An 18,921-nucleotide genomic window follows, 5' to 3' on the forward strand; every position below is an offset into this window, starting at 1 on the left:
CACATTAACAGCTCCAGAATCCACATCTTCCTCTCCATTCAACCACCACCCCACTGGTCAAAACACTGCTCTTATCCTGCCTTGACTATTGCATTAGTTTCTCCCTTCTCTAGTCAATACTTCACTCTGCTGCTGAGATCATGTTTCCAAAAGTTAGCTCTGTGCACATCTCCCAGTCCTCAAAGATCTCCAATGGTTGCCCATTCCTTTCTGTATCAAACAAAAACTCACAACTAATGACTTTAAGGCAATCAACCAACTTTCTCTTCACTACTAACCATCACTGCTCTCCCACTACTATCCATCAGGCACACACTGCTCCATTCAAACCTCTTGTTTGCACTACTGCTCTCTCCATCTTCAGAGCCCTTCTAAAATCAGATTTCCTTTAGGGGAGTTTCCCTGATTTCTCTTTCATAGTCCCAACCTATTTCCACCCCGATCTCTCCCTGCTGTCTCACATTTCCTTCTACTTTTAGGACAACTCCACTTGGATGTCCCACCAATACCTCACACTTAACCTGTCCAAAACATAACTGCTTATCTTCCCACCCAAACCTTGCATATAATAAGTGCTTAACAAATACCATTAAAAAAATTGGTCTCTGACTTTAGGGTAAAAGTAAAAAGTCTAAAAGGAAGGGATAAATCTTTCTCTTTGGGAGGTTAACTGGTAAATATTATTTTGCTCTCTGGGAAAAGATATTAACAAAAAAAGGTGCTCTAGTATCATGTAAATTAATATTGTGTATACATAATCTCACATTCAATTTATATTCTACTGTCAGGGATACAACACTTGGAAGAATATTTTGCACCCTATCTCCCAGCCAACAAGCTGGGACGAAGAGAGATGTTTTTGTCATGATCTGCTAATGATCTGCATATCTCTTGAAAGAGAGATTAGCAATCCTGTGTCTTCTATTAATAAAAATATTAAAAATTCACATGCTTTAATCGATAACACTACTTTGCGAAAGACTTCATGGCCATAATCAATCAATCAATGGTATATATTGAGCAATTACTGTGTGCACAGCACTATACTAAACAACTTGGAGAGTACAATACAACAAAGTTGGAAGGCATACATTCCCTGACCTCAACAAGTTTACGGTCTAGAGAGTATGTACCCTTCTGTACATAATCATAATTTATTTATGTTAATGTCTGTTTTCCTTTCTAGACTCTTAGCTCATTGTGGGAAGGGAGTGTGTTTGTTATATTGTTATATTGTACTATCCTAGGCACTTAGTACAGTTCTCTGCACACAGTAAGCACCCGATAAATGAGATCGACTGCCTAGCCTATAAACTCATTATAGACAAGAAATGTGACTGCTACTTCTGTTATATTGGACTCTCTCAAACACTTAGTAGAGTGCTCTACTCATAGTGTGCGCTCAATAAATACCATCGATTATAACTCCTGGAGTTAGGAGGTAGAGAAATCAGACCTAATGTCAAGAGAAGGGCCTAATGTCCACAGAACACAGGATGCCAAAGCCACAAATCAATGGTATTTATTGAGCACATACTGTATTCAGAGCATTGTATTAAGCCTTCGGAGAATACAACAGAGATGATAAACTCATTCCCTACCCACAAGGAGCTTACAGTCTAGGTGGGAAGATGGACATTAATATAAGTAAATTCTGAAAATGTACACAGGAGTACATACATTGTAGACTGTAAGCTTGTTGGGGGCAGGGAATGTGCCTCTACCAACCATGTTGTATTGAACTCTCTTAAGAGCTTAGTGTAGTGATCTCCACACAGTCAGTACTCAATATATGCCACCAATTGATTGATAAGTGCTGTGGGGCTTCTTCATATAACAGGGCTGAGATATGAGAAATGAGACAGTTTGCTTCCTTTTGTTACTTCCTTCTTCCTGAGCAGGGGAAGCAGTTTTGCCTATTGGAAAAAGCATGGGCGGGGAGTCAGAGGACCTGGGTTCTAATCCTGGCTTCGCCACCTGCCTGCTGGGTGACCATAGGCAAGTCATGCAACTTTTCGATAGCTCAGTTCCCTCATCGGTAAATTGGAGATTCATTACCAGCTCTCCCTTTTACTTAGATTGTAAGCCCCATGAGGGACAGGGACTCTGTCCAACCTGATTAACTCGTACCTACCCCAGCACTTAGAACAGTCCTTGATAAAAAATAAGCATTTAACAAGTACAATAATTATGAGCATGAACCTTCACGCATTTCCGATACCAGGTAAATACCAGCGTCTACCAGCGTCATGTAGCTGAATTCCTTTACCCAGAAGCATTTGGCTGGCTGCCTTCCACACCTAAATGTTATGGGCTTCAACATTCATTCATTCATTCAATCGCATTTATTGAACACTTACTGTGTACAGAGCACTGTACTAAGAACTTGGAAAGTACAATTCGCCAACAAATAGAGACAATCCCTGGCCCACAAAGGGCTCACAATCTAGAAGATAATCTAAAATTGCTAATTGCACATCATAACATACCTCCGAAAAAGCGGCGTCTCCATGTATACATTTCAAATCGAACATTGAATCCTCAGTTTATTTCTTTAATAATTTCTGCAAATGCAATCTGGCTGTGTCACAATGACAGCATCCCTTGAGCAAACGTATCCTCCTGCTTTGATTATGCGATATGTAGCTCTCTATCAGCTAATGGAATGAGAGGTGGTTAGGACTTAGCGCAAGTTAAGTTTTATTTTCTGGACTAAGAAAGTCTAATTGTGGCCTTTTGCAGAATCTGAAACCAATCCAATACATTTTAAATTAGGCAACAAAGCCATTTAGCATACTTTTCAAGCAGCAAAATCTATGAATATTTACATAATTACGCCCACCCTAGTGTTAATAAATCAATTATGACTTACCTGTAGTAAAGGGCAGAAAATTAAATGAGCAGCAATTGTCCCAAATACAATTCAACAAAAGATTCACAAAATGGCTGTGAGAAACCATATGGTCCAGACATTTTGGATAACCATTTGCATGCAGCTTTTTTTTTTCCCTGAGAGGATAAAAGTATGCGTTGAAAAACATCTCCCAAAACCAAATGAGTTGCTTGATTAATTACAAGGATGATTCAAACACAATTTTCATTTTTTAAGCAGGTATTGAGCTTATCTCCCAATCATCTGAGTGGAAACTAAAGGGGTACAGTCATCTTTAGTTCAACTGAAGAAATGACAATTACTAACGGATTATTGAATTGGAGAACTGCTGCATTTTTGGGCAAGGTCCATGAGACTGGCCTCAATCAATCTGCGGTATTCATTTTTTAAATGGTACTTGTAAAACAGTATGTGTTAGGCACTATTCTAAGCGCTGGGGTAGATACAAGGTAAGCTGGCTGGACAGAGTCCATTTCCGACATGAGACTCCCAATCCTAATCACTATTTTACAGCTGAGGTAACTGAAGCATGGAGATAAGTGAAGTGATTTGCCCAAGGTCACACAGCATACAAGTGGAAGAGGAAGGACTAGAACCGAGGTCCTTCTGACTCCCAGGCCCGTACTCCATCCATTAGGCCATGCTGAGCACAGTTCTAAGACCTCTCATGCTCCACTTCCTCTCATCCACCCACATGTCCTTCTGGATAACCGGGGGCAAATGTGGGCATGCTATGTGCCAACCCCACATCACCCACATCACCACTGAGGCTCTACTGTGCATTTACTATGTCATCTGTTAAGCACTTACTATGTTTCAACACACTAAGTGTCAGGGTAGACTCTTTCCCTGATATGGCACAGCATAATAAAACCTTGTCAGTGCCCCCTAAAAATAGTTCTTTCATCAAATGGCAGCAAACTACATCATGAAAATAAGTATGTTTGCCCAATCTCGGATCTATGGAAAGTAATCAAGGGAGAAAGCTTTGGAGAAATGGCAAAACTTAATGGGGTGATATTTAATTCAGATTTACACTAGAGGGAGCAAAGTTTAAGAGAAAGGGGAAATATCATCTGCTAGAGTGCCACACAGGAAAATGTCAGGCAAATAGCAACACGGAGCCGTGCATTGAATGGTGGATGACGGTAATTATGACAGCAGAGAACGTGTTCAACATAAGACGACACTCCAGGTGATTATGAAAAACGCCCATAATCCATTAAAGTACATACATTGGACCAGCATGAATAGGGCAGGAGAGCAATAATGCCTCTTTGTAGACTCTTGAATAGACTATTTGGGGCACAGGTGGAAATCTGATGAATGTTGCTGGGTGACATGTAAGTCATAAGTGGTAAATCAGGAAGGTTTACACCACTGCACCACCATCTTGTTCAGCCCAAACTGCCCTTCTATCAATAAAACAATTTGTGAACCTCCTAACTCAGAAAGGAAAACAGATTTCTTTTTTCTTCAAAGAAAAGCAACATGACTCACTGATTGTTCAGTCCTGGTTTTTATCACTGATTAAAGATACTGAAATACAGCCAGCAGTTTCACAACATAATGTTGCTTCAGTTCAGACTTTAACAGAGCCTCATGCCTGAAATTCTCCAAGCACTGATTGATCAGTAAGGACCTCGATATTTTGGACAAAAATCATTAGGATATTATAATACTAGTAATGGTGACATTTGTTAAGAACTTACTATATGCCAAGCATTGTATTAAGCACTGAGTTAGATACAAGATAATAGGTAGACACAGTCTCTGCCCTGACATAAAACTCTATTTGGCCTTCAGGATTCTCCACTAGCCCCCACATTTGTTAGTGTTGAATTTATTCCTTCCTCTCCATTTTCATCTCTTTTTACAAAATGGCTTTATCAGAGTGATCTGCTTGTCTCAAATTTATTCAGGCAAATAAGAACAGATCCACACACTGGGCTACTAGGTGGCATTTCACAGATTCTGCCTGTGCCCTGACTACCAGGTGCTTTGAGTCACAATTCAGCATAAGAGAGCCAAAAAGCAGCAAGCAGTAAATACTCTTGCAGGTAGCTCATTTTTGTGATGAAACTGTTCTCCTACATGCTCCCTTACTAGATGGAAAACAGGCCAATGGTCACCTGCATCCTTCACTCGAGAGGTCTGCACCTTGTTGCTTCCATCTCCACCTGCTGGGATTCCAGCTTCTGCCTGGAGACACCCTGCACATGGGTGGGGGGTGAAAAGGCTCAGATGCTGTCAATAATCACCCAGTAGCCCCTCCAGAGGGACCATGAAGGTGATGCCCCTCCCCCCCCCCCCCAGCCATTTGAGATGGGCTCCCAGACTTCATCATCCCCAGTTTCTGATAAGACCTGAGAGTTTCCAGTGAGGGTTAGAGTAAGACTCCAAATGGTAGCTTTCTGACCTGTGAGCTCTTTGAAGCCTCCCCCTCCCAGTCCTCTTTTTTTAATGGTATTTGTTAAGTGTTTATTATGTGCCAGGCACTGTACTAAGCACTAGGACAGAAACAAGAAAATCAGGTTAGACACAGTCCCTGTCCCACATGGGGCTCACAGTCTTAATCCCCATTTTACAGATGAGGCAACTGAGGCACAGATAAGTGAGGTGATGTGCCCTAAAGCACAGAGCAGGCAAATGGTGGAGCTGGGATTAGAACCCAAGTCTTTCTGACTCTCAGGTCTGGGCTCTATCCATTATGCCATGCTGTTTCTCAGTCCTCGGTTCTTCCCCCTCCACTAAAACCCTTGTCCTCATTTGCTCTTCACTTTAAAGTGAAAAAGTTGGCCCTTCTGAACAGAGCATTTGCTGTGGCCAGGAATTTTGTGGTGGGATCCACTGCAGATTCAGAATGCCACCTTGTCTGCTGGACACAATCCTCATTAGCCTTGAGTTGTTTTTTTACATTCAGCATGCCCTGGGTCAAAGAGAGATGTCTCTACCAAAAATTATCTTCAAAGAACAAACCTTTACCCCAGTGTGGTCTTAGGGTGTCTTCCCCTTCCCTTTAAACATAGATTTTCCTAACAACTATGCTAAAACTCAGAGGCAGGATACTAAACTCTCTTAATAGTAAATGTGGTATTTAATGCTTACCAAGTGCCAAACATTGTACTTACCAATGTGTTAATCAGGCCAAACCCAATCCCTATCCCACCTGGGTCAGACAGTCTAAAGTGGAGGAAGAACAGCTACTGACTCTCCATTTTACAAATAGGGAAAAGGAGGCACAGAGCAGTTAAGTGACTTGCCCATGGTCACACAACAGGTAACTGGCACAGCTGGTTTAGAACTCGGGTTCTCTGACTCCCAGACCTGTGTTCTTTCCATTTTTTCTATACTTTATCTCTTAGTTCATCTTGCAGCACCACTGGGAGGGATCTCAGAGAGAGAACATCCAATTTCCCCAGCACTATCACCTTTCAGAGAAAGAGGGGAAATTTTTATTTGTCCAACAACTCCCCATGCCCAAAAATCTCACAAGTAAATCAGGCCACCTACTACTGTGGGACACTAAAATCGCTCATTGGTTTCTCCAAATCCTCCCCACCCCCAACCCACGTGACAATACAAAGGCATGCCAAGCAAACAACACAAGATCGATACCTGATTGGTCAAATTATGCAAGACTAATGACACCATTAATTTATAGCACATGGGTTCAGGGTCATAACACCACAAGGGACACATTACTTTAAACCTCAGAAGGATGAAGGGGTCATGCTGATTGAAAAGAAGGTGGCTGAGGCCCTTAAACACCACCTTGATAAAGGAGTTTCCTTCTAATTAGATGCTCCGACCAGTATTCCCCACCTGGAAGTCTGCTCAGCAACATGCATTTACCCCCATCTGCATTCAGCACATCCACAGATAAATTCATTCCAAGTTTCCAACCTCTAGAGGATGCAGTCTTAAACCACAACTCACAAATGTTTTTCCTCCAAGAGGAGTTGGTGCTGCCTCTGTTGCTATTCCTCCCTGGGACAGCAGATGGGAAGAGCAGAAGATGCCAGGAAAGAGAAATGGAAAATGGAAATGAAGTGGAACCAAGAAAAAAAAAGACTTAGCTGCAAAATATAAACTAGGTCAGCTCTTCATGCATTTTAAAATCAACACCAGTCCTTACATATGGCCTTGTTTCATGTTTTGCTTGGCTACGATGTCAGTTTGGATCAGAGCATAGGAAAATGGGGAGAGGCCCCATATAATAGGGACATTTTGCACAGGCCCGTCGGTCATTTTCCTCATCGTTAGTTATCACTCTCCAACAAACCCCTAAGTTAACAAAATTACCGATTTTTCAAATATGCCATTGACTCTGTTCTCTCAAGTCAAAGGAGGAAATATTTTTGGAGAAAAGGAGGCTGTTTATCCTAAAATTGAGCTGTCCCTCTCCCAAAGACCTCGTAAGTCATATGTTTTAGAGCTCTGACCTGTGGCTCCTTTTCATCTTTTTCTCCACCTCCCTGGTATAAATTCCCAGGAACCTGAAGACCCTTCCACTCTGGAGGTTTGGTTATCAAACTGCAAGTGACAGAGGTAAGGGGAATGGAAGGGAAGAGTTGACAAATCTTTCTCCAGGTTCCCAGGGTTGAAGGTAGGAGAGGAGAGAGCAAAAAGAGGAAGTGGTCACTTCAGTGGTTTCCAAACATCACAGTTCCACTCCTGTGATGAGTAGGGTTGCCTCATCTTCCACCCTGTTTTCAGTAAATTGGACTCTAGGTAGCCCACCCCATAATTACATCCAGCTCAGCTAAAGTAGAAGGGTTAGCCAAACTGACATTTAGAGCCAACTCAATCATTCAGTCACTTGTACCCGCATTCATTTACTTTGGGTGTGTTAGGCACCCCTTAACAATATCCCTTTAAGCAGTGAGATGATCAAATTTCATATCAACATATTAAAAATGCAAACCCCAGTATTTTATACAATACTCTTTAATATGCCAGACTTAGTGGAATATGCCACAAACTAAATAAAAAAAACCACCAAGTGAATATCTTCAGCAATAGTAGAGTTTCTACTCTAAGAAATTCATTTATTCATTCAGTAGTATTTATTGAGTGCTTATTACGTGCAGAGCACTGTACTAAGTGCTTGGAATGTACAATTCGGCAACAGATAGAGACAATCCCTGCCCAATGATGGGCTCACAGTCTAAATGGGCTCACAGTTTAAACAGGCTCACAGTCTAAACGGGGGAGATAGACAGTAAAGCAAAACAGAACAAAACAAAACAACATCATCAAGATAAATAGAATCATGGAGATATATACCTCATTAACAAAATAAATAGGGCAATAAATAATACATACAAATAGGCACAGTGCTGAGGGGAAGGGGGAAGAGCAGAGGGCGGGAGATGGGGGGAAGGGGAGGGGAGGAGGAGCAGAGAGAAAGGGGGGCTCAGTCTGGGAAGGCCTCCTGGAGGAGGTGAGCTCTCAGTAGGGCTTTGAAGAGGGGAAGAGAGTTAGTTTGGTGGAGGTGAGGAGGAAGGGCATTCCACTAGCAACTGGGAAGCATACGAAAGAAGAAGAAAAATTACCTGTTCTCCCTCCTACTTAGACCATGAACCCTATGTAGGACTGCATCCAATCTGATTTTCTTGTTTCACCCCCCGCCACCTAGTGCTTACCATAAAATAAGCATTTAATACCATTGTTATTATTACTACTACTTAAAGGCACAGTCCTTGTCCTTGAGAAGCTTCAAAATCTATCTAATGAGAGAAGAAAACAGGTAAGCAGATCACACACACACACACTATGAATGGGGTAAGAGATCAGTGTGGCCTAGTGGAAAGATCAAGAGCCTCAAAGTCAGGAGGACCTGAATTCTACTCCCAGCTCCACCACTTATCTGCTGGGTGACCTTGGGCAAGTCACTTCACTTTTCTGTGCTTTGGTTACCTCATCTATAAAATGGGGATCATGACTATGTGCCCCATGTGGGACATGGACTGTATGCCCGACCTGATTATCTGGTATCTATCCCAGAACTTAGAACAGTGCCTGGCACATAGTAAGCACTTAACAAGTACAATAATAATTATTATTACTTTTCTAATGGGAGAAACAACCAAGTAGCAAACCACACCTACACACACACAAACACACACAGGGAAAACAGGTACAACAATATTCCAATTGCTCCCGATTCAAAGATGCCACCAATTTTTTTTTGTATGAGTGCGAACGTCGTTTATCTGAGTAACACATCCTCTTCCTTCCACATGGTGTATCTATAAAGATCACCCCCTGCGGCACTGCTGCATTTGTTGCCCCCAGGGCCTGGCACCATTTTCTACACAGAGTAGGGTCACTCTGCTATTTCCTTTCATTTTCAATAATGACCTTTTATGTTTTGAGCATTAACATTTTCCTAGCAGACTATAAAACCACTTTACGATGACTCATTTTTGTGTTCTACAGCATTAGCAACCGAGTCTCTTACTAACTCTTCACATAAACAACCCTAGTAGAAGTGGGAAGCGAAATAGGTTATATTCAGGCCATAAGGTAAAATATATAACCTGCTACGAAATCCCCAGCGGGTCTCAATCTTGCTAACCTGACCTTCAAGCAAAACATAAAGCTCTGGGGCTTCTCCATCTGCAAGTTGGGGAGGAAACCAAAATGAAATGTGCCCAGATCATCAGAGAGAATTCAACTCATAATTAATTCTTCCCCAATCCTGTATATGGTTTCTGTTTACTTTCCCGGGTGCACAAGATGTCTCAGCTGGCACAGCAAAGGTCTCATTGCTCTAGGGGCTCTATTCCCCAGTGTAAATTGATTGATATGCACAAAGTTAGTTAACATCAGCCATATCTGTTTTCACACAGCATCACAGCCTGGAGGGGAATGCAGACATGGGGGGCCAGAAATTGCTAAGTTTAGGGGATGACAGCCTTTAACAGTCACAAAATGTGTAATTTTAGACAGTACTAGGTTTCAAATATCAAAACTTTTATTTACCTTTCAGATGTGGTGGTAGGCAAAATGTATTGTCAAGTGATTAAAAAATAACCGTACTGCTTTCTAAAAGTTAAATATGGGGTCAAGGATATTATGCCATTCTGAACTGCACAAAAAGGTAGAGTGAAAGCTGATGTGTTACGTTAAGAGAAGAACCTATCAGGTATGAATCTGATCCTGTGATTCTTGGCACATGAAGATAAATGTACACCAGCTTGGTATGTCAATGTCATTGCTTGCTTAAAAGTCTCAGAGATTGTCACAGGACTAGGACTGAAGGCTGATGGTTTTTCCTTTTGCAAGGATATAGTATGTGTATTTCCATCTCTCAGTGGAGTATAGTTTCTTAGCAGCGTACCCATAGAGACGGAGCTTTAATAATGCCTCGCATTCACAGGTCAAGGAAGAAAATCTGTCCAGCACCATAGCAACCCCAATGAGAGTTAAAGTGAACCGAACCCAGAAACGGGCCACAGCTGCTCTCAAGGACCAGCAACATTTCACCTAAAAACACAGAATGGATTTAACAATAGTCACTGTACATTTTATGATAAAACTACAATGGAAGAAATCAAGTGTCTCAAAGATGAACACTTTTCCAGGTACCAATTGATGTTTTTGAAAGCAGTTTATCTTCCTATCTTTTGGTAATGGTGTCCAAATAATATGCACAGGTAAGAGGAAAAACGAAACGAAACAGTAAAATACCACCTTGAAATCAGGCTACCAGTGGTGGTTCGCTGGGTGTTACTTTTACATATGGGGACCTGAGAATTCCATTTATTGACGATCCATTCCCACTGATTTTCCTGTTCCTTAAACTCAGGAGACCCTCTACCTGAAGTCAGTTAGCTGGGAAGCAAGGCACAGACTTGGCATATTTTTCTATCCAGAGAGGCGCATGCTGGTGGAGAATGTTCCCCAATTCCACAGGCAATCAATCAATCAATGGTGTTTGTTGAGCATTTACTCTGTGAAGAGCACTGTACTAAGAGCACAATACAAGAGAGTTGGTAGTAATGTTCTCTGTCAATGAGGAACTTACAATTGAGCAAGAAAGGCAGATGTTAAAATAGACTACAGGTAGGGGAATCAGCTGAGTACAAAGATATGGACATAAGTGCTGTGTCCGTGTGCTTAGGGAATACTGACTCGTACATGGGGGATGTGTAGGGAGAGAAAATAGTATGGGGTAAGAGAGATTGTTCAGTGAAGGCTTCTTGAAAGAGATATGATTTTATTAGGACTTTGAAGGTGGGGAGAAGTGGCTACCAGATGTGAAATAGGAGGGAGTTCCAGGAAGGAGGAATGGCAAGAGCAAAGCGTCAGTGCCTGCCCCCTCTGCCCACCCCCCAAAAATGAATGAGGCAGTGGGCTGATGTTAGAGGTATTACAGTCCTCTAGACCATAAACTAATTGTAGGCAGGGAACATTTCTACCAACTGTGCTATACTGTACTCTCCCAAGCACTCAGTACAGTGCACTGCATAAGGTAAGGGCTCAATAAATACGAATGATTGATTGAGAGGAAGTGAAGTGTTCAGGCTGGGCTGCTAGTGGAGGGGAGTGAGGATAAGAAAGAAGGCGGAGTGAGTTGACTGAGTTCAGCTCAACAGCCTTCTGGCCAAAAAGTACAATCAAAACACGTGTTTTGGCAGAAGTGACTGTACACATATTCTTCCATTCCGTAAAGAAAAGGAATCTGTTCATCTTGCCCAGAAAAATGAAATATTTTCAGTTTTTCAACCTGCTCCTCTATTCCTTAATGTACACCTGCAGCAGCAGATGATGTACAAACACAACTGCATGCAAACGAAATCTGGAACAGGAAGGGGAAGATTAGAATTGACTTTGTATAAGGGTGACACGCAAAATGTGTGATGTGTTTGGTATTTTTAAACCCCCCTTAAATATCCTCTCAAGCAGGAAGCTTTTCCAGACTAAGTGGGTGGAGTATTTCACCTTCCTGAACTTGCTTGTCTAGCAATTGTCTTTCTCCAAAAAGCCTACGTGAAATCTTCCTAAGTAATAATAGAGAGTAAAAATAGAAATAAATCCAAAACTAATCCTGACACGATAGGCATAAATGTATTCGTTAGCTCCCCTGCTAGTTTGTAAACTCCTTGAAGGTAGGGATTGTGTTCACTTACTGTATTGTACTCTCCCTAGCACCAGTTCAGTGCTCTGCAAACAGTAAACACCAGGCTGTTTTTTATTGATCTCTCTCCCTCTTTGCCATCTCACATTTTCTCCTGCTTTCAAGTCATCTTTACTTGGTTGTTCCACCAACACCTCAAACGTAACATGTTTAAAACAGAACTCCTTCTCTTGTCACCTAAACTGTGTCCTCCCGGTGATTTTCCTATCACTGTAGACAGCACCACCATCTTTCCTGACTCACAAGCCTGAACCTTGGCATTTTCCGCAACTCACCTTTTTCATTCAACCCACATATTCAATGTCACTAAATCCTGTCAGTTCAGCCTTCACATTACTAAAATTCACCATTTCCTCTCCACCCAAGGAGATACAATCACATTAATCCAAGCACTTTTCCTCTCCCGCCTTATTACTGTATTAAAACCAACCTGTGGACTTCCTTGCCCCCCCATCTCTCCCCATTCCAGTCCATATTTCACTCTGCTGCTAGGATCAGTTTTCTACAAAATTGTTCAGTCCGTTTCCCCACTCCTCTAGAGCCTCCAGTGGTTGCCCATCCACCTCCACATCTAAAGAAACTTCTAGCCATTGGCTTTAAAGCAGTCAATCACCTTGCCCTTTTCTAAATAATAATAATAATAATGCTGGTACTTGTTAAGCACTTACTATGTGCAGAGCACTGTTCTAAGCGCTGGGGTAGATACAGGGTAATCAGGTTGCCCCACATGAGGTTCACAGTCTTAATCCCCATTTTACAGATGAGGGAACTGAGGCACAGAGAAGCTAAGTGACTTGCCCACAGTCACACAGTGGCAGAGCCGGGATTAGAACCCACGACCTCTGACTCCCAAGCCCGTGCTCTTTCCACTGAGCCACACTGCTTTCTACCTTACCTCACTACTGTCTTACTACAAGCCAGCCCACATACTTGGCTCCTCTAATTCCAACCTACTCACTGTACCTCGATCTCTTCTATCTCACTGCCGACCTCTCACTCATGTCCTGCCTCTGGCCTAAAATGTCCTCCCTCTTCAGATCTGGCAATTACTCGCCCCACCTTGAAAGCCTTACTGAAGACACATCTCCAAGAGGTCTTCCCTGCTAATATCTTCATTTCTTCTCTTATTCTCTTGTAAATTTCCCTTACACTTAGATTTGCTCCTTTTATTCATCACCCCTCCCTCGTCTTATAGCACTTTCGTATATATCTGTAATTTATTTATATTAATGTCTGTGTCTCACTCTAGACTGCAGTAAGCTCGCTGTGAGGAGGGAACATGTCTAGGCTGTAAAACCGCATTCTCCCAAGCACTACGTACAGTGCTCTACACACAGTAAGCGTTCAATATGATTGATGTGGAATATTCATACACTTACACGTCTTTGGTATCTGAAAATGCTACTAATTGAGCTTTCATTCATATGAGTGGCTGAAGCTGAAAATAGTCTCTTCTAAGCTGAACACATCACTTCCAAGTAGCTACTTCCAACAGATACTGCTGCTTCTTCAGAAGCCAATAAAATCACAGCAGCTTATTACCTAAGCTTTTTTGTTTAAGATTTTTGTTTAAGATTGAAAATGGAAGGCCGGGGAGAAGGTAAGGGACATCTTAACATTTGCCTTTTCCGTTAGTGGTGATTGACTGCACAGCCATCCACACTCTCTCCCTCATTCGCCTGTCACGTAGCCAACAGCATGTCCACTGTGACGGCTGACAGAGATCTAATTTATGGTTGGGCAACAGAAAAAAAAAACTCCTCAGCGGCAGACAGATTCACATTCGCTTCATAATCCACTGCTGAATATTTATCTGGGTAAACCGTTGCAAGCTGGAGATGATCTTTTCTAGATAAAATCAATGGAATGGAGTGGTTAAACAAAATGCATCCTGACACAAACTAACTCTGACCTTGAAGTGATCATTATCTGGAGAGTGTGGGGAAAAAGGGAAAGAAAAACATAGGGCTGCAGAAGAATTGTGTCTTTCTTGGGACAATTCTGCAGGTGGGCAGTACTCTTCTAAAACTATTCCTCACCGTTATCTGCTGGGGAAGGAAGCTCGGTCTTACTCCTAACTGCCCCTCTGCCACCCAACTGCCCTCAATGTCCAACATAATAAACCAATCCCTTCCTGAGGAAGCCAAATCAGAGTGACTTAATGAAAAGAGCACAGGCTTGGGAGTCAGAGGATGTGGGTTCTAATCCCTGCTTCGCCAATTGTCTGCTGTGTGACCTTGGGCAAGCAACTTAACTTCTCTGGGCCTCAGTTACTTCATCTGTAAATTGGGGATTAAGACTGTGAGCCCCATGTGGGACAACCTGGTAATCTTGCATCTACCCCAGTATTTAGAACAGTGCTTGGCACATAGTAAGTGCTTAACAAATACTGTAATTATTATTATATGAATGTCATGTGCTGCCTTAATAATAACAGTGATCAATCAATGGCATTTATTGAGAACTTCCCATTTGCAGAACACTGTACTAAGCACTTGAGAGAGTACAGTACAATGGAGTCAGTAAACACGAAACACGGTCCCTGTTGGCAATGAGTTATGGTACTTAAGCACTTAAGTCCAAGCACTGTCTAAGTGCTGGGGTAGATACAAGTTAATCAGGTTGGACAGAGTCCTTATCCCACAAGGGGCTCAGAGTCTAAGTAGGAGAGAGTAGGATTTAACCCCCATTTTACAGGTGAGGGAACAGGCACAGAGAAGTTAAGGTGACTAAACCAAGGTCACACAGCAGACACTAAGCCCTCCTTTTCTCTTCCCCCACCATACCCTGACTTGCTCCTTTTATTCATCCCCCCCCACCAAGCCCCATAGCTCTTATGTACACATCTGTAATTTATTTCTTTATATTAACAACTGTCTCCCACTCTAGACTGTAAGCTCGTTGTGGGCAGGGAATGTGTCTGTTTATTGTTGAGCTGTACTCTTCCAAGGGCTCAGTAAATATGACTGAATGCAATGAATGAATAAGCACTTGGGAAGTACAAGCCTACTACAGTGTTCTGCAGGCACACAGTGGAGTCTCCCTGGTCTGAAGGCAGACAGTGGGGCACAGAGTGGATGGGGATTCAGACATCGCCTGCAAATTGGGTGGCTCATTCCAATAGGTAATGTGGGTAGGGGCCACCAGCCTCACTTCTCCCAACTCCCCACCTCTGCCTCCTTCCTCGTCTCCCTCTCCCTTCTGCGTCACCCTGATGTGCTCCCTGCATTCATCTCCCAGCCCCACAGCACTTAAGTACATATCTGTAATTTATTTACTTATATTAATGCCTGTCTCCCCCACTATTCATTCATTCAATAATACTTACTGAGCACTTACTATGTGCAGAGCACTGTACTAAGCGATTGGAATGTACAATTCGGCAACAGATGGAGACAATCCCTGCCCAATGATGGGCTCACAGTCTAATCGGGGGAGACAGATGGCAGAGCAAAACAGAATGAAATAAAAACAAGACAACATTATCATGATAAATAGAATCAAGGGGATGTACAACTCATTAACAAAATAAATAGGGTAATAAATAATATATACAAATGAGCACAGTGCTGAGGGGAGGGGAAGGGGGGCAGGAGGAGCAGAGGGAAAGGGCACTCAGCTAAGGGGGAGGAGGGTGGAGGGGAACTAGACTGTAAGCTCATTGTAGGCAGGGACTGTGTCTGTTTACTGTTATACTGAACTCTCCCAATTACATAATACAGTGTTTTGGACACAGTAAGTGCTCAATAAATAAGAATGAAGACACGTGACAAAGCTGGGATTAGAACTCAGGTCCTCTGACTACTTCTCAAATTGAACTGCAAGCTTTAACATGACAAAAGAGTACCCCATTAATATGTTCTGGTTAGTGCCTACTACCCTATGAACCCAACATCAAACAACAATAACCTGGAGTGGAACCAATTCCTTGTTCAAGTCTGAAGTTTGGCACTGTAAAGACAGAGTAGAGACAATGACTGAGTGTGCCAAAGCTTCATTTTCATTATTCATTTCTTCATCCATCTTGGAAACATTTCTACAAACAAGGAGTTAAATGGAAAAGAATACTGCTCCTGGAGAGTTAGTTTACCATAAGATTGTATTAAAGCAATGCTTTGAACTCTAGAGGGGGTGATGTGTTTTAGAGGGATGATTTTCTCAGTACAGTCTATTAAAAGTGAATGATAAATCCTTGCATGGTGCCACAAATTTACCACCTAGATTTTCTTTCCAGACATAAGGAAAAATGAAGCTGATCAAGAAGGTCTTGGAGAGCTGGGAATAACTGAATTCCGCCACGTGGTCTACATATTTTGTCTTTACCCTGCTTCTAAGTGATCCAATGTGTCTCTTGCACTGTCCTTTTTGTACTCTTCCCTAATCTGCCTTTGATAAAAAAAAAGGTAGGAAAAATTCCTATTTATTCACTTAACTGCCCCATCCTGATTTTTGAGGAGGAAATAAAAGATTATTTTTGGAACCATATAATTGTAAGCAGTGATAGCCAATAGCTAAGCATGCAGGGGGAGAAGGGCAGGACAGGGAGAACAGAGCAACACAGACACAAAGAATTTATTAAATGCTTACTATATGTGGCGCCTGGGTGAGTGCAGTGGAGATAGCAATCAATAGTATTTATTGAGTGTATGTATGTGCACTACTGTAATGAGCGCTTGGAAGACTACAATAAAACAGAGTTGGGAGATACATTCCCTGCCTCCAAGAAGCTTAGAGTATAGTGGAAGAAACTTAAGTCCCTTCTAATCTTTTTCTTCCATCTAGTCCTTCCTTTCCTCTTTTTCCCTTCAATTCATTCGTTCCCTCAATTGCATTTATTGAGCGCTTACTGTGTGCAGAGCACTGTATTAAGTGCTAAGAAGAGTACAATATAACAATGAAGAGGAACATTCCTTGCCCACAACAAGCTTACAGTCTAGAGGGGGAGACAGACGTTAATATGAATAAATTACAGATAGGTACATAAGTATTGTGGGGCTGGGAGGGGGGATGAATTTTCTCCTGTTCCTCTTATTTCAGGTCTTAATTCTTTTCATGATCTACCATAATAGCCCTTTCAATCTCATTGTTACAAAAATTACCTGCAAAATAGTGGGGCAATTTTGCTAGTAAATATGATGTGTTAAAATTATATATCTTCAGGCTGTCAATATTAGGTTTTTCTTTATCACCGCTAAATAATTTCTGATAACCCAGAGTCTCTCAGGGCTTAAGACACTGCCTTTTAGCAAATTATATTCTTTGGAAAGTTTCATTAACTCAGTACACTGGTGTACAATTTCATTAGTTTTAAAAATGAATTCATGGAGGGCAGATATTTTCTTATTAGTAAAATCCAGTGCAACATGATTTTACAACAAGGATTTGTATTCCCACCTTTGACACTTTTTAAAAAACAGGGGGAATCCTTTGCTCAATGCAATCTCTGACATCTATTTTAAAATAATGCCAGAATGAGCCATTTCATTCCAGGTATTGTAGCTACCCCAACACATGACCCAGGGACCCCTGAGCAGTGAGGAGCTATCACAGAAGTTCCTGTTCAAGGCTTAAATAATTACATTTATTATTTTCATGCTATTTTCAATTTTGGGTCAAACCATGTGGGTCTACTTATAAAAATTACTGTAAAAATATTTTATTTTAGTTCTGTTCTTAAATACTTGTCAAAAGTAAAAATATTTTCAGAGTGGAAAAGCCAGAAACTTCAAGGACTTAGTCCTCTGATTTCCCATGGCCTCAATAATTTACAGCCGGTGTCTGCACAGTACAGTCCCTTTTCCAAGAACTCAACCAGAGAACTGCAAAATTAAACAAGGTATTACTGCCCTGAGCTTATGCAGCACCTTAATCTGTCTGGAGCAGATTCACAATTTAAAATTAGAGCATAATTTAGGCAATGGGAAAATCTGATTCATTAATTACCCATTTGGGTAGGGTATAGGGTACTGTTCTCTGCTCTGTAGTCATTAAAAGTGGCGTGGCCCTTGCCTTCGGAGAAGTTATTCATTCGTTCATTCAATCGTATTTATTGAATGCTTACTGTGTGCACAGCACTGTACTACACACTTGGAAAGTACAAATCAGCAACAGATAGAGCAATCCCTACCCAACAGTAGGCTCATGGTCTAGAAGGGGGAGATGGACAACAAAACAAGTATACAGGCATCAGTAGCATCAAAATGGATAAGTATTATAGATATATACACATTAATAAAATCAATAGAATAATAAATATGTACAAATATACACAAGTGCTGTGGGACAGGGGAAAGGGGTAGAGGGAGGGAGTAGGGGCGATGGAGAGGGTAGAAGGAACAGAGGAAAAGGGGGGCTCAGTCTGGGAAGGCCTCTTGGAGGAGGTGAGGAGCAACAGCACAGATGCCCACACAGGAGACACGAGAATGCACACAGCTGCACCACATATGAATCGATAGTGCAACAGCAAAGACGCTGCTGTACAGAAAAAAAGAAATCAGTAACTTACAAGTGTCAACTGGTTTTCCCCAGGTTCTGTTAGGTTGCCAGTTGGGCAGTCTGTTGAAAAGGCATGTGTGTGTTTCTGCTTTAATTTCACACTAGCCAGAGGACTCTTTAAATGATAAGGGAGAAGGATTGGTAAGGGGGCGGGGAGGGAGCTATGGAGACAGCAGGAGAAGGCAAAAAGACTGATACTGGAGAGCCTCAGAGGTGATGGGAGAAGAAGGGAAGACAGGAGGGCTGGAGTGGGAACTGGTGGTGGGGACTAATTTTCCACAGCTGGGTTCCTTTCCAGATCCTTTGCTGCTTCCCAGTCAATCGTATTTGAGTGCTTATTGTTATTGTTTGCAGAACACTGTGCTAAGCACTTAGGAGAGTACAA

The 18,921-nt window shown here is 41.9% G+C and overlaps 1 protein-coding gene across 6 annotated transcripts in view; it reads right to left on the reverse strand.

The window, feature by feature from the left end:
- SYBU (syntabulin) overlaps nucleotides 1–18,921 on the reverse strand; it is an 89,502-nt gene that overhangs the window by 14,199 nt on the left and 56,382 nt on the right. For 3 of the 6 annotated variants that reach the window (XM_029062980.2, XM_029062974.2, XM_029062976.2), the window contains one exon: nucleotides 6,833–6,883. The exons of the other annotated variants lie outside the window; for them this stretch is intronic. In XM_029062980.2, coding sequence (XP_028918813.1) covers nucleotides 6,833–6,883 — 51 coding nt within the window. The remainder of the gene's footprint in view (nucleotides 1–6,832; nucleotides 6,884–18,921) is intronic. 6 annotated transcript variants of the gene reach the window in all.

Source organism: Ornithorhynchus anatinus, chromosome 4 (assembly GCF_004115215.2).
Source record: "Ornithorhynchus anatinus isolate Pmale09 chromosome 4, mOrnAna1.pri.v4, whole genome shotgun sequence".
In the NCBI taxonomy this organism is placed as follows: domain Eukaryota; kingdom Metazoa; phylum Chordata; class Mammalia; order Monotremata; family Ornithorhynchidae; genus Ornithorhynchus; species Ornithorhynchus anatinus.